The sequence below is a fragment of the Amblyraja radiata genome, chromosome 7, assembly GCF_010909765.2.
Source record: "Amblyraja radiata isolate CabotCenter1 chromosome 7, sAmbRad1.1.pri, whole genome shotgun sequence".
Lineage (NCBI taxonomy): Eukaryota > Metazoa > Chordata > Chondrichthyes > Rajiformes > Rajidae > Amblyraja > Amblyraja radiata.
The window spans coordinates 35,445,583-35,470,455 of NC_045962.1; the positions used below are offsets into that span (position 1 = coordinate 35,445,583).

A 24,873-nucleotide genomic window follows, 5' to 3' on the forward strand; every position below is an offset into this window, starting at 1 on the left:
TTGTCAACAGTATTCTCTCCAGTACTTTAGATAAGATACTGGCTAATGCAATAGGTCGGTAATTATCAATACTGTTGAGCCTACCAGCCTTATCTTTAATCACAGGCACTAACATTACAGACATAATAGCATTTGGCAAGACACCATGAACCAGACAACCATTAAAGCACATGGAAAGCAAAGGGCAGAGCTTATAGCTGGCATATTTTAGATGTTCTGCAGTAATGCAGTCCATACCGCAGGCTTTGTTGTTATCCAACATGTTAATGGCATCATAGACATCAGTTGCCCTAACTATCATATCTACAGAGAGATCAATATGTTCATGATTGATTCTAACTGGGTTACTTTTAACACGGTTAAAAAGGTTACAGTAGTGCTCACGCCAACTCTCAGCTATTTTTTCTGGGCTACTAACACCTTCAATGTCAGACGGTAGGGGTGTTTTGCTGTTATTCATTACTCTGACCTCTTTCCAGAAGTTAGTAAGGTTGTTATTCTGTAGCTTCCTGGCAAGCGAGTCTGCTCTCATTGTGTTTTCATTTTTCTTAATAAAACGAAGTGCATATTTAACTCTAGCATTTGTGCGTTTTTTCATATCTAGCAATACTCCCTGTCTAGGCCTACCTGCCTCTGACCAGAGTCTAAAGGCCTCTCTTGCCTCAGCGTACTGCTCAGCCACAAACTCATTCCACCCAGGTCTGATGTTGGGTACCTTACATTTGCTTTTACAAAAGGGATCACTGGAGGCATTGAGACATTTCACAATAACATCATACATGGCACAGAGTTTTTCAGCATGTTGCACGTCCTTACAATTCATATCTGAGCACATTAGGGCCTCTTGAGGCAATGCAATATTATTTAAAAAACTGTCCGTTTGCAGTGAATAACCAGCCATAACCTCTCTGCTCAGTTTTGACCAGTCCAGTTTACTTGAGGAAGCAGCATTATTATTACTGGACAGCAGGGGTACATTCTCAACATTTAACCGTGCAGCAATAGGTATGTGATCAGAGGTGGCAAGTTCATAACAAATCTCCACCTTTTCCAGTGAGGCATGAGCATCAGCTGCGGTCACAATATGGTCTAACCAGGATGTTGTGTGCCACGCTTCACTAACATAGGTAAAACTTGTGTCAGGCAACAGAGCTTTACTCGATAGAATTAGTTTAGACTCATTACAAAACTGCTGCAGGTGTGCTGCAAATAAAGATTTGCTATCTGACATGTCAGCATTTAAATCACCCATGACGTAGACACAAGATGAGCTGTTGTCCTCTATAAAGGACAAGTTAGATGTGGCCCTTGTGGCTAAAGGGATCAGGGGGTATGGAGAGAAGGCAGATACAGGATACTGAGTTGGATGATCAGCCATGATCATATTGAATGGCGGTGCAGGCTCGAAGGGCTGAATGACCTACTCCTGCACCTATTTTCTATGTTTTCTATGCGGGTATTCTCCGGGTGCTCCAGTTTCCTCCCGTATTCCAAAGACGTGCAGGTTAATAGGTTTGTGTAAATAGTCTGTCGTTTGTTAAGGTTGGAACATGTGAACGGGGATTGCTGGTCGGCACAGACTTATTTCCATGCTGTATCTCTAAACTAAACTAAGCCAAACCAAACTACAAAACTAAACAAAACATGGATATGCAGGGAATGGAGGGATATGAATTGCGTGCAAGCAGATAGGTGTTGGTGTAGGCATCATGTTCGGCACGGACATTGTGGGCCGAAGGGCCTGTTCCTGTGCTGTACTGACCAATTTTAGATCATTGTTATTTGTAGCCAGATTTGTAGCATCATAGTTTCCTCCTGCACTGATGGCCTCTTGGTTATCCTGCATCCCAGGGTATGTTTAATACCTGGAGCCCAAAGTTATATCCATTCTGAGTGAATTCTGATTTTTAATATATCGTGGGGCACGCTGTTGTTATCAAAGATGAAACTAGTCGAATTAAGAGATGGATTTGCTTGAGGCTAGAGGTCGATACTTACTGTTATTTTGCTGCATGCTTACATCTTACATTTTTTATATATTGATTTTTTCTCATTTTTATTTATATTATCCATTGAGTACTATTTAGGGGCGGCACAGCATTAAAGTTGCTGCCTTACAGCGCCAGAGACCCGGGTTTGATCCTGACTACAGGTGCTGTCTGTACAGAGTTTGTATGTTCTCTCTGTGACCGCGTAGGTTTTCTCCAGTTCCCTCCCGCACTACAAAGATGTATAGATTTGCAGGTTTATTGGCTTCAGCAAAATTGTAAATTGTTCCATGTGTAGGGTAGTGCTAGCGTACTGGCGGCGCTGGCCGGCGTGGTCTCGGTGGGGCTGTTTCCACACTTTATCTCAAAGTCTAAAATCTACTGTGTTTACAAAACTGTCTTGTTGCTGCATGTACAAATTGAATTGTTCTGTTTTGGTGCAGATGACAATAAAACACTCCTGACTCTTGAATAACATATATATGCCACCCTGCACAAAGTTGTCTGGATATGTAGATTTAGAAGTGGACCACAATAATAATCATCCTGTGAGTGGAATGAAGAATAAATGAGTGTTTCTGAAGAGGTCTGATTGTTGAAGAAGCAAAAGTCAAGAGTGTTTTATTGTCATATGTGTTGTGTATATATATATATATATATATATATATAAAATAAATAAATCTTACAAATAATAATACTGCAATGACAAATACAATGCCCACAAGTTTACAGTATGACATTTGGAGATTATTTGGAGGTTGTAGTCTGATGCATGTAGGAAAGAAGCTGTTTCTGAACCTAGATTTTAGTTTTCATGCTCTTCTACATTTTTTCCGATGGCAGGAGTGAAATGAGAGTGTGGGTCTCTAATAATGCTGGCTGCCTTTTTGAGGCAGTGACTCCTGTAGATCCCTTCAATGGTGGGGAGGTCAGAACCCGTGATGGACTGGGCAATCCTCTTCGTTCCTGGGCTTTCAAGTTGCTGAACCAGGTCGTGATGCAACCAGTCATCTCTCTACCAGTCCAAGAAAGTATCCATTGATATACCGAATCTCCTCAATCTTCTAAGGAAGTAGAAGTGTTGATGAGCTTTATGATCTTTTCCAAAATCCCAGATATAATCTTGGGAGAAAGTTCTGCAAATGGCAGAAGTCTTCATTTCTCCACACGTTAGCCACATTCATTACCAACTGGTACAGACAGCACCCTTAGTCAGGATTGAACTCGGGTCTCTGGTGCTGTAAGGCAGCAGATCTACTGCTACACCCCTGTGATTCTATTCTATTTGCATCCCTTAAGAAATGCTGCAATACTTTTGGTGATGATCCCCTCATGATGCTTTTGAGTAGGGTGCGCCCGTATTTGGACGTAGGACCGCTGACTACGGGTGCTGTGTGTATGGAGTTTGTACGTTCTCCCCATGAGTTTTCCCTGGGTGCTCCGGTGTCCTCCCGCACTCCAAAGATGGGCAGGTTTCTAGGTTTAATTGGCTTTGGTAAAATTGTAAATGGTCCTTCGTGTGTAGGATAGAACTAGTGTACAGGGATCGCTGGTTAGCACGATTCTCATGTCCTATTTCTTAAGGGCCTGTTTCCACGCTGCATCTCTCAAATAAACTAAAACAAAGGGCAATAGCTTTAAGGTGAGAGGGGCAAAATTTAAAGGAGATGTGTGGGCTACGTTTTTTTGTACACAGCGAATGGTGGGTGCCTGGAACTTGCTGCCAGGAATGGTGCTGGAGGCAGTTATGATAGTGGTGTTTAGTTTAGTTTTTTGTCACGTGTACCGTAATCAGTGAAAAATATTTTGTTGCATGCTATCCAGCCAGCGGAAAGAAAAAGGGTCTCAACCCGAAACGTCGCCCATTCCTTCTCTCCAGAGATGCTGCCTGTCCCGCTGAGTTACTCCAGCTTTTTGTGTCTATTTAGCGGAAAGACTATACATGATTACAATCGAGCTGTCCATAGTGCACCGATACAGGATAAAGGGACTAACGTGTAGTGTAAGATAAAGTTCAGTAAAGTCCGCTTAAGGATAGTCTGAGGGTGTCTTGTGAGATGTATAGCAGCTCAGGACTGCTCTCTAGTTGGTGATAGGATGATTCAGTTGCCTGATAGCATCTGGGGAAAAAACTGTCCCTGAATCTGGCGGGGTGCGTTTTCACACTTCTCTATCTCTTGCTGATGGGAGAGGGGAGAAGAGGGGGTGAGACTGGTCCTTGATTATACTGATTGCCTTGCCGAGGCAGCATGAAGTGTAAATAGCAGTGGTTATTATTGTCACGTGTACGGAGATACAGTGAAAAGCATACTGCCCATGAGTACAACCATGCCATATACAACAGGTAGTGCTCACAAAAGTGGGAAATAAAAGATGTTGAGGATTTTGACGATATAGTTTGAACTATAATTGAGATCATTAGCATTTTGTTGTATATTGAAAGGAAGGAAGAATTGAAAGCAAAATTTCACCAAAAAAGAAACTCCTTTTAATCACAAAACATTTATATTTCCATTGCTGCAAAGACACGCTAACAGCCTCAGAGAAGTAGCAGATTGAAACAACTGTTCTTCGTCATTTGTCAGTGTCAATCACTTATTCCCCTGGAGTCTGCATTCATATCGTATCATCATAAATCTTGCTCCGAGAGAGACACAAACACTCTTTGTTCCACCAGTTGTGTCCAGTTCTGTTCCCAGCGACTGATCAACTTCTCCAAGGCACCGATTCCATGCCCTGGATAACACTCAATCCATTGACTGTGATTCTCGTTGGTATTGGTAACGATTTATTACTGTCACGTGTGCCCAAGGTATCCAGTGACAGTAAGCTTGTGTTTGCATGCTATCCCAATTGAATCAGATCGTACATGAGTACCATCAAGCCACACACATGTATAACAGGTAGTGCAGAGAAAGATACCAGAGTGGCTTTACACTCTAGACAGTGCAAAGAGAAGGATACCAGAGTGTAACCTACACATACTATATTGCATACATTGAACCTTGTCTTCTGTCTACACATTCAGTACAGTGAGCCCTGCTCAATCATGTAGAGGCCACTTTGAAGTCTGGTTTTAGGTTTCATCTTCACCTCATGATTGTCCAAGGCAACATTTGATGCTCATCACTCCTCCATCTTACAAAAAGCACAGACATGAAACACCTGAGAAAACAGCCAGTGTTGAAATGAAAGCACATCAAGAAGATGTGGGGACCAATAGGCTTTCTCAGAATAAATGGATGTACCTTTAGAGGGTGGTGAATCTGTGGAATTTATTGCCACAGACGGCATTGGGTGTTGATAAAACGGAGATTGACATACTCTTGATTGGTATGGGTGTCAGGGGCTAAGGGGAGAAGGCAGGAAAATGGGGTTGAAAGGGAAAGATCGATCAGCCAAGATTGAATGGCAGACTCGATGGGCCGAATGGCCTAAATCTGCTTCTATGGCTTATGAACCCATGAACTTGTTACAATTAAGACAATTGTTCATCAATATTCAGCTTAAAGCAAGTGCAAGGCATTTACAACATAGAGAATCCCATCGCAAGTCTTATCAGTGGCTTTCAACGTATTTGATGTAGTCAAATCTAGGCAGCTTGAAGGGAACTTCTCTCCATTTTTTATATGTAGATTTTCCGTCATTCGTCTCATTGTTAGACACAGTGAAATTTCGGATGGACAAACAAGGTAAACTCACTGCTCGATGAACCATCAATGTTCCCCAAGACTATGAAATAAAGTAAATGCGGTGATAAGTTAGTTTTCGTCAAGCAACCAAATATGTATCATTTGAGGTTGTATGTTGACATTGAATCATATTTCAAACATTTCATACAATATATGTAACACCATCATTTTGAAATAAGCTGAATTTACAAGGATGTTGCCAGGACTTGAGGGCCTGAGCTTTTGGGAGAGGTTGAGCAGGTTAGGACTTTATTCCTTGGAATGCAGGAGGACGATGGGTAATCTTATAGCCTGAAGAAGGGTCTCGACCCGAAACGTTTCCTATTTCCTTCACTCCATAGATGCTGCCTCACCCGCTGAGTTTCTCCAGCATTTTTGTCTACCTGCGGTAAGCTTATAGAAATGTATACGATCATGAGAGGAATAGATCGGGTAAATGCACTATTCCCTATACCCAGAGTAGGGGAATTCAGAACCAGAGAAAGTAGGTTCAAGGTGAGGGGGGAAAGATTTAATAGGACTTGAAGGGTAACATATTTTACACAAAGGGTGGTGGGAATATGGAACGAGCTGCCAGAGGAGATAGTTGGGGCAGGTACTATAACAATATTTAAAAGATGTTTAGGCAGGTACATAGATAGGATAGATTTGGAGTGATTTGGGCTGTTGGGACTAGTGTAGATGAGGCATGTTGGGCGGCGTGGACAAGTTGGGCCAAATATGACTCTATGACACTAAGCAAGGAAATCTGAAAACGAAACAATCGAAGAAATAAAATTCCAGTTACCTGACCACAGTTCCTGCAATAAATCTCTTCATTTGTTTGATAATCGAGACATTTTTCTTGGAGGGCCTGATTTTCACGCACACCATACAAATCTCTGCGGCAACATATGGACAATTAAAATTAATCTTTAAGACTGAAAGAAATAAAATTACATCCTGCAAATAATCAGGTCAGTCGCACAACGTTGCTGGCATCACAGTAGCTGTGACTTGGCATGGGATATTTAACAGTAAGAGCGTTGTCTTTTATGAACATAGAACATTTCAGAAGAGTCCCAAACCGAAACCATCATACAATCTTAAGACAAAGGAGCAGTTTTAGGCCATTCTACCCATTGTGTCAACTCTACCAATCGATCATGGCTGATCTATTTTTAACTCTCAACCCCGTTCTCCTGCCTTCTCCACTTAACCTTTGACCCCCTTCCTAATCAAGAACTTATCAATTTCCATCTTAAAACTACCCAATCCATAGTTGTCTGTGCCATGAATTCCAGATTCCCCACTCTCTGGGTAAAGAAATTCTTCATCTCCTTTTTAAAGGTCCTCATCTCCTTTTATTCTGAGGCTGTGCCCTCTTGTCCTAGACACTCCCACTAGTGGCAACATCCTCTCCACATCCACTCTATCCAGGCCTTTCACTATTCGGGAAGTTTCAACGAGGTCCCTCCTCATTCTTCTGAATTCCAGCAAGTACAGGCCCAGTGCCGTCAAAAGAAGCTCATCATATGTTAACCTAGCAGTTAATCCAGCACTTTGTGTCTTTCCTTGTGAAACCAGCATCTGCAGTTCCTTGCTTCTAAAATATTTTAGCAACGGTTTTGAGAAGATAGTTAAAATTCAAGTTGATGTATTTCCTGGTATGTTTTCAAAAGTTTTATTGAATCTTACTTGAACTCATCTGTGACATTCACATGGTGCATGCTTTCAATCACTTGAATATCCTGTCCCGTACAGGCCGGTGTGCTACAAGTGTTGCAGTGGAAGGTCACAATGGAAGGATCGCTTTTCATTCTCTTCCCCAAATTCTTCATCTTTTTCATTTTGTGCTCCATTATATTCTGCAACTGCTTTTCATCTATCTGACCATCAGAAGAGAACAATATTGTTATGCAGCTTACAAACGATATCAACCATTTGTTGCACATTTACACTTGATAGTATTCCTCATCTCAATATGTTCATGTCAAATTATTGATTATCCCAAAACACAAAGTGCAGGAAGGCTTTATAATGCACCCATCTGGCCACATTTGGAATAGTGTGAGCAGTTTTGGGCCCCATGTCTGAGGAGGGATGCGTTAGATTTGGAGAATGTCCAGAGGAGGTTGATGAGAATGATCCCAGGGATGATTGGGTTCACGTATGATGAGGGTTTGATGGCTCTGGGCCTGTACTCGCTGGAGTTTTGAAGGGTGGTGGCGGGACCTTCAGCTGGATGGGAGCTGGGAGAAGAAGGAATGACCGGGGTGGGACAAGTCTTTAATTATGTTGGCAGCTTTTCCAAGGCAACGTGAAGTGTAGATAGCTCTAGTTTAGTTTACTTTATTTATTGTCATGTGTACCGAGGTACAGTGAAAAGCCTTTATCTTGTGTGCTATCCAGTCAGCAGAATGACTATACATGATTACAATCAAGCCATTCACAGTGTATAGATACAGAATAAAGAGAACAATATCTAGTGCAACATAAAGTCTAGAAAAGTCTGACCAAGGATAGTCTGAGGGGTTCTAATGAGGTAGATGGAATGTCAGAGCCGCTCTCTAGATGGTGAAAGGATGGTTCAGTTGCCTGATAACAGCTGGGAAGAAACTGTCCCTGAATCTGGAGATATGCATTTTCATACTGCTGTACCTCTTGCCTGATGGGAGAGGGGAGAAGAGGAAGTGACCGGGGTGAGACTGGTTCTTGATTAGGCTGGTGGCCTTGCCCAAACAGCATGAAGTGTCGATGAAGTCAAGCGAAGGGAGGTTGGTTTGCATGATGGCCCGGGCTGCATCCACAACTCTGGATAGAGGTCACAACTTATGGTCTTGGACAGAGCTGTTCACAAACCACACTGCGATGCAACCCTGTGATATTAACCTTGCTGTGTGCCTGGTGCATCGGAGATGATAGATTAAGAAGATAACGATGGCAAGAGAGATGATGATGGAGTTGGTTTCAACTGGGATATCACTGGAGTCGGGTGAGTGTGTTGTTGGGGATTTGATCAAGGATTGGTCTGTTTGTCATGTTACCTGTTCCTTGTATTCCTCTTCTGGCATTTCCTGCACCTTCTGAATTGCTTCATACATCATGGATTCGCGATAAACATTTACGTTCTCACGTTCTAGGACCCCAGATCCCTCATGCGCTACAAGGGCATACGTACTGTCATCGGACCGAGCCCTTCCGCGAGCCTACATGTAATCAGCAGGGAAAACGGAGTCAGAGTCATGCCGCACATAAACAGGGCCTTTAGCTCAACTAGCCCACACCGACCAACGTGTCCCGTCTACACTAGTCCCACCTGCCTGCGTTTGACCCATATCCCTCTAAACCTATCATATCCAAACCTTACCCTCTTTAAAAGTCCTTTAAATGCTGCTATTAAACTTTTTTTTAAATTCTGTTTTAAATATAGCTTTAAATACTTTATCCATGCTACATCTCTAAACTAATCTCAATTATACAAATGTATGGAATCAAAAATTAGAAGTATCCTTTTGAATCTGTTAATCCAAAGATGATTTATTTCTACAAACAGAGAAGTTGCTTTGAGAATCACACAGAGATACATTTTGCATTTACTTTCAACAATGATTCTCAGTTAGGGCCGTACAGTGCCACAACTGGTAGAACTGCTGCCTCAGCGCCAGAGACCCGGGCTTGATCCTGACTACGGGCGCTGTCTGTATGGAGTTTGTACGTTCTCCCTGTGACCGCGTGGGCTTCCACCTGGTGCTCCGATTTCCTCCCACATTCCAAAGACGTGTGCATTTGCAGGTTAATTGGCCCCCTGTAAATTGTCGCTAATGTGTATGGAGTGGATGAGAAAGTGGAATAACTGAACTAGTGTGAACGGGTGATCGATGGTCGGCGGGACACTGTGACCCGATCGGCCTGTTTCCATGTTGTATCTCTAAATTAAATTTCTTGATTAGCACAGATGTCTGGGATTATGGGGAAAAGGCAGGAGAATGGGGTTGAGAGGGAAAGATAGATCAGCCATGATTGAATGGTGGAGTAGACTTGATGGGCCGAATAGCCTAATTCTGCTCCTATAACTAATGAAACTTAACTAAAGTATGTCCCAGAAGTAAAGTAAAGACTAATCTACGTGTACTAACCAGTATTAATCAGTTTTTGACTAAGATTTGGTTCATTATCACAATCAAAAATAACAAAAAATAGAAAAATTAATATCTGCCTCTCCATCAAAACTTACTTGAACCATGGCGATCTCATTAGTAACGAGGCCATAACGGATTACAAAATTACATTCCTTGATATCCAGACCTTCTTCAGCCACGGTGGTTGCAATCAGAAGGTTTATTTCTCCGTCACGAAATTTGTTCAGCACCTCCTTTTGTTCATTCTATTTAAAGTATAAAGTTTTATTAGAAAAATTAGAAATAAACAAAACTTCGACATGACTAAAATTTAGCCTATCCATAAAATCAATTGCCTTGGTGTTCAGTCCAATTCAGGTGTGATAATCAGGTATGATTTAAAGCGGGACAGTGGCGCCATGGTAGAGTTGCTGCCTCACAGCGTCAGAGACCTGGGTTCGAGCCTGACTATGGGTGCTGTCTGTAAGCAGTTTGCACCTGTGTTCTCCCTGTGACCACGTAGGGTTTCCTCCGAGTGTTCCGGTTTCCTGCCATACTCCAAAGATGTAATGGTTTGTAGGTTAATTGGCTTTGGTAAAAAATGGTAAATTGTCCCCTAGGGTGTAGGATAGTACTAGTGTACGGGGCCTGCTTCCATGCTCTATCTCTAAAGAGTGGACAATGTACTGAAGTAAAAAAAAAAAAACATTATTTTATTTTGCATTGCAATATGTGAGCCCAGGTAACATCCTGGTGAATTTTCTCTGCACCCTTATCAACTGAATGACATTCTTCCTGTAGTTAGGTGACCAGAACTGCACACAGTACTACTATTTTAGTCTTGTACAGCTGCATGATGATATCCCAACTTTTGTACTCAATACCCTCCCCAATGTGGGCAAGTGTGCCAAACATCTTCTTCACCACCTTGTCTATCTGACTCACAGTTTTTAGGATACTGTGCACCTGTATTCCCAGACTTCTCGGTCTTGCACCACTATCTACTGTGCAAGTCCTGCCCTGGTGTGACCACCTATAGTGCAACATCTGCCATCTGTCAGAACGAAATACCATTTGCCACTCTTAGGCCCACCTATCCAATTGACCTGGATCTGGTGTAAGAAGGAATTGCAGATGGTGGTTTACACTAAAGATGAAACACAAAATGCTAGAGTAACTCAATGGGTCAGGCAGCATCTCTGGAGAAAAGGAATAGGTGACGTTCGGGTCAAGACCCTTCTTCAGATTGAGTCAGGGGAGAAGGAAAATAGAGGTATGATAATGGAAAGAACAAATTAGAGTCAGCACCGATCTAGCTTCTGTTGTAAACTTAGATAATCTTCCTCACTGTTTACTATACCCCCTATTTTGGTGTAATCTGCAAATTTACTACAAACATGAACTATATTATCATGCAAATTGTTAATGTAAATTACAAACAGCAGTGGAGACAGCAGGTAGGCCAAAGGGCCTGTTTCCATGCCGTATCTCTAAATTAAGCTAAATTGTTGAAGGAGGCTGATTACAAAGAGTCATAGAGACATATAGTGTGGAAACGGGCTTTTCGAGCCAACTTGCCCACTCCGGCCAACATGACCCATCTACACGTTCCACCTGCCTGTATTTGGTGCATATCCCTCGAAACCTATCCTATCCATGTACATCCTATCCATCTAAATTTTTCTTAAATGTTTCGGTAGTACCTGCCTCAACCACCTCCTCTGGCAGCTTGTTCCATACATCCACCACCCTTTCCATGAAAAAGAGAAAAATACACCATGAACATGGACATTGATGGGTGGAGGATGGGATTTTACCTGAGTCATGGGCTTGAACAGACTACTGTTACCAGCTCCAATTAAATAATGTGCCTTGATTCCAACGTCCTTAAACTTTTCAATCTCTTCCATCCACTCATGCAGAGCATGTGCATTTTGCCGGGTCTTTGTGAATATGATACCTCTTGAATTTCGCTTTTTGGTGAATTCCTGAAGTATCGATGTTCGTAGTTTTGTCAGTTTTCCGTTTTCGTACTGAGGTTTTCCGGCAAGGCTTTCAAGTGTGGCTTGTTGTTCTGGAACGAGTAATTAAATAAACGGTTAATCCTTTGAGGCCCACTGGCATTTCCACCCAATTTTCTGACAACACTCCAGGTGAGTGAAACTCTAGGTTTCTTGCAACAGTCATACTTTTCACCCTTCAATCTGCTAACTTTATTGATAGTAGTGTGTATAATGTTACCACAGTCAATAGACAATAGACAATAAGTGCAGGAGTAGGCCATTCGGCCCTTCGAGCCAGCACCGCCATTCAATGTGATCATGGCTGTGTGGGGTCCAAGCCCATACTCCCTCAAAGTCACCACACAAGTAGATGGAGTAATAAAGAGGGCTTATGGTATGCTTCTCTTCATTGGCTGGGACATTGAGTATAAGAGTCAGGAAGTCATGGTGCAGCTTTATAGGACTTCAGGTATGCCACATTTGAAGTATTACGTGCAGTTCTGGTCACCCCATTACAGGAAGGATATGGAGGCTTTGGAAAGGTATGATGTCTGAATTAGGGGGTATTAGCTACAGAGAGAGTTTGGACAGACTTGGAATGTTTTCTCTGGAACATCAGAGGTTGAGGGGTGATTTGATGGAAGTATACAAGGTATAGATATACATAAATAGGATAGACAGTCAGAGCCTTTGTCCCAACTTGGAAATGTCAAAGAACAGATGGCATAGGTTCAAGATGAGAGGGGCAAAGCTTAAAGGACCTGTGCGGGGCAAGGTATTTTACACAGAGGGTGAGGGGTGCCTGGAACATGCTGCCAAGGTTGGAGGCAGATACAATAATGGCATTTAAGAGATTTTTAGATGGGCACATGGATATGCAGGGAATATGGATTATGTGCAGGCAGGTATGAGTTGGTCTTGGCATCATGTTCAGCACAGGCATTGCTCGCCAAAGGGCCTGTTCCTGTGCTGTCCTGTTCTGTGTTTTAATGCTGCCAACACAAGAAGAATATCAAATACAAATAAATAAAAAATGGGCGTACAGTACATGGGTGTCGGGGGATGGGAGGAGAGAGATCGGGCATAGGGTGGAGGGTATTACTTAAAATTGGAGAGTTCAAAATGTATACAATATTCTCCCATTTTTGGTAACTAACCAACCCCACTCTCTTCCTTACCACATTTTTTTCTCCACAACCACTCCCCCGGTGCCCCACCTAGACTCATACCTATTGTCTCTCCCCATCCAACTACATTATTTCCTCTGGCTTCACAAATTTCAGCTTTTCTATCTTTATCTCACACCTTTTATCTTTTCATCTATGGCTTTTGTCCAACCATCTGCCTATCATCACCCACCCATCACCAGTATCCACCTATCACTCTCCAGGCTTTGTCCTACCCCTCCTCTCTTCTCCATTTCTCTCCCTCCCCCCCAACCACCCTCAGCACAATCAGTTTGAAGAAAGGTCCCGACCCAAAACGTCACCTATCTATGTTCTCCAGAGGTGCTGCCTGACCTGCTGAGTTACTCCAGCACTTTGTGTCCTTTTTCATACTGTTGAGTTATAAGCTACCCAAGCGGAATACAAGGTGTTATTCAGTGCTCTAAGGTATGTTGCATATAAATAACTCAGGAAGTTCAGCATGTCCCCAAAAACTCTCACCAACCTTTACAGATATGCCGAAGAAAGCATTTTATCGGGATTCATCACAGCATGATTTGGGAAAAAGCTCCATCCAAGACCCCAAGAAATTGCAGAGAATTGTGGACGCAGCCCAGACCATCACACAAACCAACCTCCCTTCCATTGACTCCATCTACAATGCACGCTGCCTCGGCAAGGCCACCAGCATAATCAAGGACCAGTCTCACCCCGGACACTCCCTCTTATCCCCACTCCCATCAGGCAAGAGGTACAGAAGTGTGTAAACGCATACCTTCAGATTCAGGGACAGTTCCCAGCTGTTATCAGGCAACTGAACCATCCCATCACCAACTAGAGAGCATTCCTGAGCAACTATCTATCTTATTGGAGACCCTCAGACTATCTTTAATCAGACTTTACTAGACTTTATCTTGCACTAAATTTAATTTTAATTTCAAGTTTTCGTATACCTGTTGGGTGTTGTGACTGTTGACAGACCAATTTCCGGGGATGAATAAAGTTCTATCGTATCGTATCATATATCACTGTACACTGTGGATGACCCGATTGTAAACATATATAGTCTTTCCGCTGACTGGATAGCATTGACCAAAAGCTTTTCAATGTACCTAGGTACATGTGACAATAAACTAAACTAAAATGGATGAAATACCACAAGAAATTAACTCTGGAATGTTAAAGTACATTACCATTAAATAAAGTAATAAGAAATTTATCAGTGTCATCCAACTTTGACTTTGGTACTTCCTCTTCTTCTGTAAGTTTTTTCCTCTTTTCACCTCGATAGAAGACCGTGAGATAATTATATGCATCAACCATCCTTATCGTGTCGTTAATCATCAGGGCATCATTATATTTTCTTAGATGTTCTGCACAGACTCGTAGTTTTCGATCCTCGGTCTTCGCTCCTGAGGATGACAATTTATTAGCACTTACAAACACTTCTGCACCATGTACCAACTACATTGCAACCTAGTCAAATACTAAGGCGGCACAATGACGCAGCGGGTAGGGCAGCTGCCTCACAACGCTGTACACCCAGGTTCGATCTTGACCTCGGGTGCTCTCTGTGTCTGGAGTTTGCATGTTCTCCCTGTGACTGTGTGGGCTTCCTCCGGGTAATTAGGTTCTTCCCACATCCCAAAGACGTGCAGGTTTGGAGGTTAATGGCTTCTGTAAATTGTCCCTAGTGTGTAGGCTAGAGTTAGTGTACGGGGTGCCCGCTGGTCGGCGCTGATTCGATGGGCCGAAGGGCCTGTGTTCATGCTGTAGCTTTCAATTAAACATTCAATATGGTAGAAATGTAAAGTACGAGATTTCAAAGAAAAATAAATAAGGACTGGCTAATTCGATTTAAAAAATGTAGAACAGATATTACAAAGGTCTTATAAATATAAACAACGCATTGTCTCAGAAATAAAGAACTGCAGATATTGGTTTACAAAAAAAAGACAGGAAGTTTTGGAGCAACTTAGCAGGTCAGGCAGTATCTCCGGAGAACATGGATGGGTGCTACAGAGATAGGTGCTACATCTCCTGCGGTTGCAGGGGAAAGTACCTGGGGAGGGGATGGTTTGGGTGTTAAGGGATGATTGAACCAAGGAGTTGCGGAGGGAGCGGTTGCTGCGGAAGGCGGAAAGGGGTGGGGTTGGGAAGGTTTGACTGGTGGTGGGATCATGTTGGAGGTGACGGAAATGTTGACGATGATGGTTAGTTTAGTTTAGGGATACAGCATGGAAACAGGCCCTTCAGCACACCGAGTCCATGCCGACCATCGATCACCCGTGCACTAGTTCTACCCTACACACAAGGGACATTTAACAGAAGCCAACTAAACTACATCCCTGCACGTTTTTGGGACGTGGGAGGAAACTAGAGCACCCGGAGGAAACTTACGTGGTCACAGGGAGAACGTGCAAACTCCATACAGACAGCAGCCATAGTCAGGATCAAACCTGAGTTTCTGACGCTGTGAGGCAGCAACTCTAGTGCTGCACCACTGCGCCAATGTGTTGGTGCGGAGGCTGGTGGGGTGAACAGTGAGGACCAGGGGAATCTTTCCTTGTTCCGTCGGGGAGGGGGAGCGTGAGCAGAACCACGGGACACAGAGGGGACATCTCACCTGTTTTCTCTTTTTGAACAATCCACTGCTCGTACGACTGTGTGCCAAAGTCTGAGGTGGCACCTTTTCCAAGAAACGTGTGAATTTTCAACATCATATCTTTGATCTTGCATCCAAAAGGATCCTTTAACAAACACAAACATTTTAACTCCCCTTCCCATTCCCACACTGACCTTTCTATCCTGAGGCCCAGCATAAATTGGAGGAACAGCACCTCATATTTCGCTTGGGCACCTTACATCACAGCGGTATGAACATTGACATCTCTAATTATTTGACCCTTGCATTCCCTCGCGCTCTGTTCCTCCCCCATCGTAGTCGTCCTGCTAGTTTCACTGTTCGTATACCTTCATTATCACCTCTTCCACAGCCAACAATGGGTAATTGTGGGCTCCATCTTTGTGGGTAATCAGTGCTGGCTTTGATTTGTTCTGTACAGTTTCCCTCTGCCCTGACTCTCAGTCTGAAGAGGCAGCACGGTGGCGCAGCGGTAGAGTTGCAGCCTTACAGCGAATGCAGCGCCGGAGACCCGGGTTTGATCCCGACTACGAGTGCTGTCTGTACGTAGTTTGTACGTTCTCCCCATGACCTGCATGGCTTTTCCCTAGATCTTCAGTTTCCTCCCACAGTCCAAAGACGTATAGGTTTGTAGGTTAATTGGCTTGGTAAATAAAATAAAAATTGTCCCTAGTGTGTGTAGGATAGTGTTAATATGCGGGGGCCGTTGGTCGGCGCGGACCCGGTGGGCTGAAGGGCCTGTTTCCGCGCTGTATCTCTAAACTAAACTAAGGGTCTCGACCCGTAACGTCACCTATTCCCTTTCTCCAGAGATGCTGCCTGACTGACTGAGTTACTCCACTTTTGTGTCTATCCTCGGAGCAAACCAGTATCTGCAGTTCCTTCCTACACATGGGTCAATTAGTTACGCAAGCTGAATTCCCCTTCCATAGTTTGTGATATTTGACACAAACTGCGAGGCATATGGTCCGGTATTCACATCACTGGTGCCATCTCCTGCCTCGACAGAGTGAAGGCAAACATAGCCTTTCGAGGGCAGCTGATGGATTTGAAACATATTAGGGGAGACTGTTCCATACGAGTTATTATTCACTCAGAAAAAAACGAAATAGTATGAATGTTGAAAATCGTTTTTTTAATACAGGAGAAATGCTCTGTACCTTTTTGCCGATGGTAGGATTGAAATGAGAGGGTGGCCAGGGTGGTTTATTTAGTTTAGTTTAGAGATACAGCGTGGAAACTGACCCTTTGGCCCATCGAGTCCGCACAAACTAACAATCACCCAATGCACTAGTTCTATCCAACACACTATGGACAAATTACAGAAGCCAACTAACCTACAAACCTGTACGTCTTTGGAGTATGGGAGGAAACTGGAGAACCCGGAGAAAACCCACGCAGTCACAGGGAGAACATACAAACTCCATCAGACACCACCCATAGTCAGGATCGAACCCGGGTCTTTGGCACTGCAAGGCAACTCTACCGTTGTGTCACATATTTTGTAAACCAGCATCCGCAGTTCCTTGTTTCTGCAAAATGGAGACTTTACTATGTTCATCCTATATTACACCTGGGTAGCTCACAACCCAACAGTGTGAACATTGAATTCTCCATTTAAGGTGACCTCTAACAACATCCCCCTCTCTCCCCCACATCCCACCTTTCAATCCGCACCAGGATTCCCACCTATTTCGCCCCTGGACTCCCACTATTCCGTCTACTTTCCTTCCTCTGGCTTCACAATTGGCCACTCTTCAATCCTGTCTCACAGCTTCTGTTTTTTTGTTATCTGTGCCCTTTGTTCCTAAACATCTGCCCATCAAACATCCCCCTCGCCTGTGTCCACCTATTACCTGCCACGCTTTGTCCTGACGTTCCGCTCTCCCAGCTTCCTCCCCTCTTCCCCCTACAATCGGTTTGAAGAAGGGTCCCGACCCGAAACATCATTTATCCATGTTCTCCAGAGATGCTGCCTGACCCATTGAGTTACTCCAGCACTTTGTGTCCTTTTGGGTAACACAGTATCTGCACTTCCTTGATTCTACATGTAGTACATGGCGTCACAATTGTACAAGATAACTGGAACTGCAAGTGAAACTTGAAGCTTCACATTGGAGCAAATTTAAATCCAAACAATTCCTCCAGATTTTAAGAGAAATTATAATAATTCCAAAGGTATTTCTGTTGGATGTTCCTTGCAATAATTCCAAAATTACCTCTGTTCTTCCTTCAGCTATTTCCAACTTTTTGACAGGATCCTTCACTTGGTCTTTCAGCTGTGTCAGGTATTTCTTCACAGTCATTATCTTATAAGCATCAAGATTTGCACAGATCTACAGAATTAAACAAAGGAGAATTGCCAGTCAGATTCATACAACAAATGGAGGCACAAGAGACTGCAGATGCTGGAATACACAGTCTTTAGACTTTAGAGATCTTGGATAGGCTGTTCCCACCAGTGGAAGAGTCTAGGACCAGAGGCTTAGCCTCAGAAGGAAAGGACGCGCCTTTAGAATGGAGATGAGGAGGAATTTCATTAGTCAGAGGGTGGTGAATCTGTGGAATTCAGTACCACGGGCCATATTGACCTCTCTGGCTTCCACCAGAGTGAGGCCAAATGCAAACTGGAAGAACAGCACCTTACATTTTGTTTGAGTAACTCACAACCCAACAATATGAACATTGAATTCTCCAATTTTAGGTAATCTACAAACACCTCCTTTTCCCCCTCCCATCCCTCTCCCCCCCGCCGCCTTCCTCTACTAGCAGTCCGTTAACCAGTTCCACAATTCACAACAATGTATCTCTCTTGGGATCACACCAGCCCTAGCCATCAATCAGCCTATCAATGAACCTTCTTGCCTATATGTTGCCACCCCTGATTTGACCCATTTTTTTCTCACTTCCAGTTTTCATCCACCCGACCTCCCCCCCCCCTCCACCCCCACTGCAATCAGTCTGAAGAAGGGTCCGGACACGAAACGTCATCCATCCATGTTCTCCAGCGATGCTGCCTGACCCGCTGAATTACTCCAGCACTTTGTCTATCTTCAGATTAATCTATTTTATTATTATTACTGTTATGTGTACCAAGGTACAGTGAAAAAAATGTTTGTTCAGTGCTCTCTAGTCAGCAAAAAGATTATATATGATTACATTCGTGCCAGCCAGTGTTCATATGCAGGGTAAAGGGAGTAACATTTAATGCAAGATAAATTTAACTTGGCATCATGTTTGGTGTGGATTTCGTGGGCCAAAGGGCCTCATTTTGTGCTGCACTGTTCTATGTTCCTGTTAAAGCAATTTGTTCTTATTGAAATTGATTGCCATTTTGGCCTTTGACACAACAAGTGGTCGATAGTTGCTATTTTGTGATTTTGCGGTGTGTATTTTTAACTTCAATTAATGCATAGATCAATAAGAACAAGAGGCTCTGCAACGTGCCTCGACAAACAGACCACTCACCCTTAATAGGAATTGATTATCTCACTTTTACATATCGTTCAATAATATCATTAATTTTCAAAGGGCCAAAGGCTATTGAGGCTTAAATTAACATGTTTGGATGGGAAAAGAGTTAAAATTTAATTCTCACTTTCTTTCAAAAACCCTAAGATGTTGAAATGTGTTTAGTAACAATTTTCTGCAGAAGATATAGACACAAAATGCTGGAGTAATACAATGGGACAGGCAGCATCTCCGGATTTTCTTCAGAAGAGGGGTCTCGACCGTAACATCACCCAATCCTTCTATACAGAGAAGCTGCCTGTCCCGCTGAGTTACTCCAGCATTTTGTGTCTATCTTCGATGTAAACCAGCATCTGCAGTTCCTTCCTACCAATTTTCTGAAACTGTTTTCATAAGTTCATAAGTTTTAGGTGCAGAATTAGGCCATTCGGTCCATCAAGTCTACTCTGCCATTCAATCACAGCTGATCTATCCAGCCCTCTCAACCGGATTATCTTGCCTTCTCCCCATAAGCCCCGACACCCATACTAATCAAGAATCTGTCAATAAAAATATCAATCGACGGCCTCCACAGCCGTCTGTGGCAATGAACTCAATGGATTCACCACCCTCTGATTAAAGAAATTCCTCCTCAACTCCTTTCTAAAGGTACGTCCTTTTAATCTGAGGCCATGGCCTCTGGTCCTATATTCTCCCACTGGTGGAAACATCTCTCCATATTTACTCTATCAAGGCCGTTTTATTTGTTTTTCCTAATTATCACATTATATCTCTTTCCCAAGGCTTACACACTAAGGTATTGCTATCTGCACTTGGATTCAGTCAAAGATCCAAATTCTATAATTTCATCTTTCCCCTTGAAATATGAAGCACTATTTAGAATGTTCTTCAAGACTGAGGGAACAAATATTGCTACATTGTACTGAATCTAAGATTGTGTTTATGTATGTTAATACTTCTACTGAACTATATGCAACAAATAATTTCCCTGTACCTTGGTACAAGTGACAATAAAGTAACAAGTGGTCCAAGTGGTGGGAGATGGTTCTGATATGGAATGATACTAGTCAGCATGGACGAGTTGGGCTGAATGGCCTGTTCCCAGCGATCAATGCAGCTGGGAATGTTCCTGGCGAGCGGGACCAAGCCCTCCACTAGGCCCGACTCGCCCACTGCCGAGATCGATGGGGCCCTCGCTGCGAGAACGAAGAGGGGCCCGTGAGCAACCACCACAAGCGAGGTAGACCATTGGACAGTAAAGAGGGCCGCTGGAGAGCGAGGGGACCATTGAGAGCGAGGAAGGTTGTTGGAGAGTGAGGGGGCCGTCGGAGAACGAGGCTGGTCATTGGAGAGCAGGGGGGGGGGGGCAAGAATGAAGGAGGTCCCGGTGGGGGAGAGATGCAGCTGCCCCATGCGTCGGTAGATAGGAATGTTTTGTAACTTTGTCAGCGCCAGAAACGTGGTGATGTGGCTGCCTGGGTGAGATCTGCTGCATGATGTTACTGGGTTGTATGCAAAACTAAGCATTTTACCGTACCTAGGGCCATGTGAGAATAAATTATAATCGAGTCATTGATTCCATCAGCACAATGCCGAATCTTACTTGCAAAATATGCGATTCTGCCCTTTGCCTCTTCTTGGCACCACCCACGCCTGGCGATGCCGTCAGTCCCAGAATCTGAGGAAGTGGCTTCACGTCAATCTCCTTCTTGTTGTTCAGCTTCTGCTCAATGTATCTTGTCATGATGCTTTTGTACACACCTTCCTTCTGCGTGTGGTGACATTCATCGATGATAATCAGCGAGAAGTCTGGAAATAGGAGAGGTTACTTTGAATCAATCCGTCACATCTCAATGTCACACCACAAGATCACAGGAATAATCTGGTCTGAGGTTTATTATTGTTGCGTGTACCAAGATACTGTGAAAAGCTTTGTTCTGCATGCTATCCTAACAGATCAGATAATATTGTACATAAATACAATCAAGTCAAACTCAAGTACAATAGGTAGGGCAAAGGGGAAGATACAGAGTGCAGAATATAGTTCTCAGCATTGTAGCGCATCTGTTCCAGAGACAAAGGTCAATGTCCGCAATGGGATGGGATGAATCAGACAGTACCCTAGCTTATGGAAGGATCGTTCAGAAGCCTGATAGCCGAGGGGGGAAAGCTGTTCCTGAGTCTATGCGTGTTTGCTTTCAATTTACATCATTTGTGTGACATGGACCTTTTTTTCAGCAGAAAATTATGAAATGCTGACTTCCCTGCTTACAGGTGCAGATTACCAACCTGTCATTGAATTTGTTACTACAACACATTTCACTGGATGACTCCTAAGATGGTGAAAAAGTGGTCCTGGGGCCCTACAGTACAGAAAGAGACCATTTGGACCACCGAGTCTGTGCTGACCTACAAGCGACCATTTACACCAATCCAATGTTAGCCCATTTTATTCTCCAAACGAGCTTCCACATCTCATCCACACACCAGGGGCAATTTACACAGACTAATTAGTTTAGATTAGTTTATTATTGTCACGTGTACTGAGGTACAGTGAAAATGATTTTTGTTGAGCAATTTTTGGGCAATTTTACAGAGAGCCAATTAATTTATGGCCCTGCATGTCTATGGGATGCGGGAGGAAACCGGTGCACCAGGAGAAAGCCCACACAGTCACAGGGAGAACGTGCAAACTACACACAGACAGCACCCGAGGTCAGGATCAAACCTGTGTTTCTGCCATTGAGGGGCAGCAACTCTACCGGCTGCGCCACTATGCTGCCCATCTTATACCATCATTCATACCAAATAAGTTTAGTTTATTATTGTCACGTGTACCGAGGTACAGTGAAAAGTTTGTTGTGTGCTATCTAGTCAGCGGAACGACTATAAATGATTACAATCGAGTCGTATAGTCAATGTACAGATACAGGATAAATGTTACAACATTTAATGCAAGATAAAGTCCAATAAAGAAAGTTCTAAGCAATCTACTATCGATAGTAGATTTTTTAATAGGAATCTGAGGGGCATCTATTTCACTCAGAAGGTAGTGGGTGATTGGAACATGCTGTCAGAGGCAGTAGTTGAGGTTGAAACTATAACAACAGGTACATGGGTATGAAACGTTTAGAGGGATATGGGTCAAATGCTGGCTGATGGGAGTAGTGTGGCATTTTGGGCAGCCCGGGCAAGTTGGGCTGAAACGCCTGTTTCCATGCTGTATGACTCAGTGACACTATGAGATGGAGATGATGAGGTTGGAGAGGGAAAGGATAGCCAGTATATTATTTATCACCTGGGGACATCCCGTATAATATCAGAAGCTGTGCAAAATTTCACTTAATTTGTTTTGAAACTGAAATATTTGGATATCTTTTATTCACTAATTAAGACAATAGATAGCAGAAAGGGTTTTACAAGGGTAGATTCTTTGCATTTTAACAGATGAATTTACTGACATCTACAACATATCAGTATGAACCATCATAAAGCCAGGACAATGTGGAGTTCATGTACAGAAATATAACTTCCCTGAAGAGCTATTTAATAATGTGGAAGATGGCCAGGTGTATTTTGGCAATGTTTATGGATTAATAAGTGTTGGAAACACTGGGTAAAAATGAAGAACAGCAAATATTTCACCACCTCATGATTTATGGCAGCTTGAATCATTCTCTACCATCCTAGAGTCATACAGTGTGGAAACAGTCCCTATCAGACCAACATGCCCCATCTACAATAATCCCATCTGCCCGCGTATGGCCCATATTCCTCTAAATCTTTCCTATCCATGTACCTGTCCAAGTGTCTATTACTTGTGAAAGCAAACTCAATGCTAACATTCATTTCAAGAGGGCTTGTATACAAAAATAGGGATGTAATGTAGAGGCTCTATAAGGCACTGGTAAGGCAGCATTTGGGATATTGTGAGCAATTTTGGGCACCATATCTGAGGAAGGATGTGCTGACTCTGGAGAGGGTCTGGAGAAGGTTTACAAGAATGATCCCAGTAATTAATAGGTTAACCTATGATGTTTGTTGGCACTGGGCCTGTACTCGCTGTAGTTTAGAAGAATGAGGGTGACCTCATTGAAACATACAGAATAGTGAAAGGCTTGGATAGAGTGGATGTGGAGAGGATGTTTCCACTAGCAGGAGAGGCTAGGACTAGAGGTCATAGCCTCATAGAGATGAGAAGTTTCTTTAGTCAGAGGGTGATGAATCTGTGGAATTCTTTGCCACAGAAGGCTGTGGAGGCCATCAGTGGATATTTTAAGGCAGAGATAGATAGATTATTGATTAGTACAGGTGTCAGAGGTTATGGGGAGAAGGCAGGAGAATGAGGTTTGGAGGGAGAGATAGATCAGCCATGATTGAATAGCGGAGTAGACTTGATAGGCCAAATGGCCTAATTCTACCACTATTCCTTCTGACTTTAAAATGCTTTCTGTCAACATGTATATCTATTCACCCTTAACGTTGCCTCAGCAAGGCCACCAGCATAATCAAGGACCAGTCTCACCCCGGTCACTCCCTCTTCTCCCCTCTCCCATCAGGCAGGAGGTACAGAAACGTGAAAACACACACCTCCAGTTTCAGGGACAGTGTCATTCCAGCTATTATCAGGCAACTGAATCACCCTATCATTACCAAAAAGCAGTGCTGAGCAACTATCTACCTCTTTGGTGACCCTCGGACTATCCTCGATCGGACTTTGCTGGCTTCAAGTTGCACTGAAAGTTAGTCCCTTATTATATATCTATACACTATAAATGGATCGATTGTAATCATGTATTGTCTTTATGTTGACTGGCTAGCACGCAACAAAAGCTTTTCACTGTACCTCGGTACACGTGACAATAAACGTTTCCATGCTGTGTCTTTCAATCAATCAATCAATCAATATTACACAAAGATCTATGGCTATAGTTTCAATAAATAGCACATTAAAAACGCATAATAAAGGCAGAGGTGTGAGTAGAACACACAGTACATGAGTATCTCAGCAGTTCAGGCAACATCTCTGGAGAACATGGATAGGTGACGTTTCAGGCTGGGACCCTACTTCAGAGTCTGAGTCTGGCATGCACGAGGCTGTGGGGCAATCTCATAGGGGTGTATAAAATCTTGAGAGGAAGAAGGGTCCTGACCTGAAACTTCTTCAATGTCTGAAGAAAGGTCCCAACCCAAAACGGCGGCTATCCATGTTCTCCAGAGACGTTGCCCGACCCGCTGAGTTACCCCAGCGTTGGATTTCCAACATTTACATTTCCTCGTGGCTACGAAGGTAAAGTCTACCTGATATTTTTAGGTCATTTGCTTCCCCATCTGTGGCTTCCACCAGCTGGTTCTCCAGGATCTGAGCGGTACAGATGATAATGTCGTACTCACGCACCACCTGGGGGAAGGAGATCTTCAGCTGGGTGTCACCACTTATCTTGCTCACGCTGTACTTGTCCTTCAGGAAGGGGTTAAACTCCTTACGGAAATGCTGATCAACGAGCGGCACCTAGAATACACGTTAGTGCAAGAGTTTAGTTTAGTTTATTATCACGTGTACCGAGGTACAGTGAAAAGCTTTTGTTGTGTGCTATCTGGCCAGTGGAAAGACTACACATGATTACAATCAAGCAGTCCACAGTGTACAGATACATGGTAAAGGGAATAACGTTTAATGCAAGATAAAGTCCAGTAAAGTCCGATTAAAGATAATTCGAGGGTCTCCAATGAGGTAGATGGGAGGTCAGGACCGCTCTCGAGTTGGCGATAGGATGGTTCAGTTGCCTGATAACAGCTGGAAAGAAAC

General features: G+C 43.3%; 1 protein-coding gene across 2 annotated transcripts in view; it reads right to left on the reverse strand.

Annotated features, from left to right (window-relative positions):
* Nucleotides 1-4,457: 4,457 nt before the first annotated feature.
* ifih1 (interferon induced with helicase C domain 1) overlaps nucleotides 4,458-24,873 on the reverse strand; it is a 65,614-nt gene continuing 45,198 nt past the window's right edge. For both annotated transcript variants that reach the window (XM_033024160.1, XM_033024159.1), the window contains 11 exons: nucleotides 24,366-24,576; nucleotides 20,668-20,873; nucleotides 17,813-17,929; nucleotides 15,576-15,699; nucleotides 14,143-14,361; nucleotides 11,598-11,854; nucleotides 9,897-10,046; nucleotides 8,707-8,868; nucleotides 7,358-7,548; nucleotides 6,468-6,561; nucleotides 4,458-5,720 (listed from right to left, as the gene is read on the reverse strand). In XM_033024160.1, the coding sequence (XP_032880051.1) occupies nucleotides 5,547-5,720; nucleotides 6,468-6,561; nucleotides 7,358-7,548; nucleotides 8,707-8,868; nucleotides 9,897-10,046; nucleotides 11,598-11,854; nucleotides 14,143-14,361; nucleotides 15,576-15,699; nucleotides 17,813-17,929; nucleotides 20,668-20,873; nucleotides 24,366-24,576 (1,905 nt within the window). In that variant the 3' untranslated portion in view covers nucleotides 4,458-5,546. The remainder of the gene's footprint in view (nucleotides 5,721-6,467; nucleotides 6,562-7,357; nucleotides 7,549-8,706; nucleotides 8,869-9,896; nucleotides 10,047-11,597; nucleotides 11,855-14,142; nucleotides 14,362-15,575; nucleotides 15,700-17,812; nucleotides 17,930-20,667; nucleotides 20,874-24,365; nucleotides 24,577-24,873) is intronic.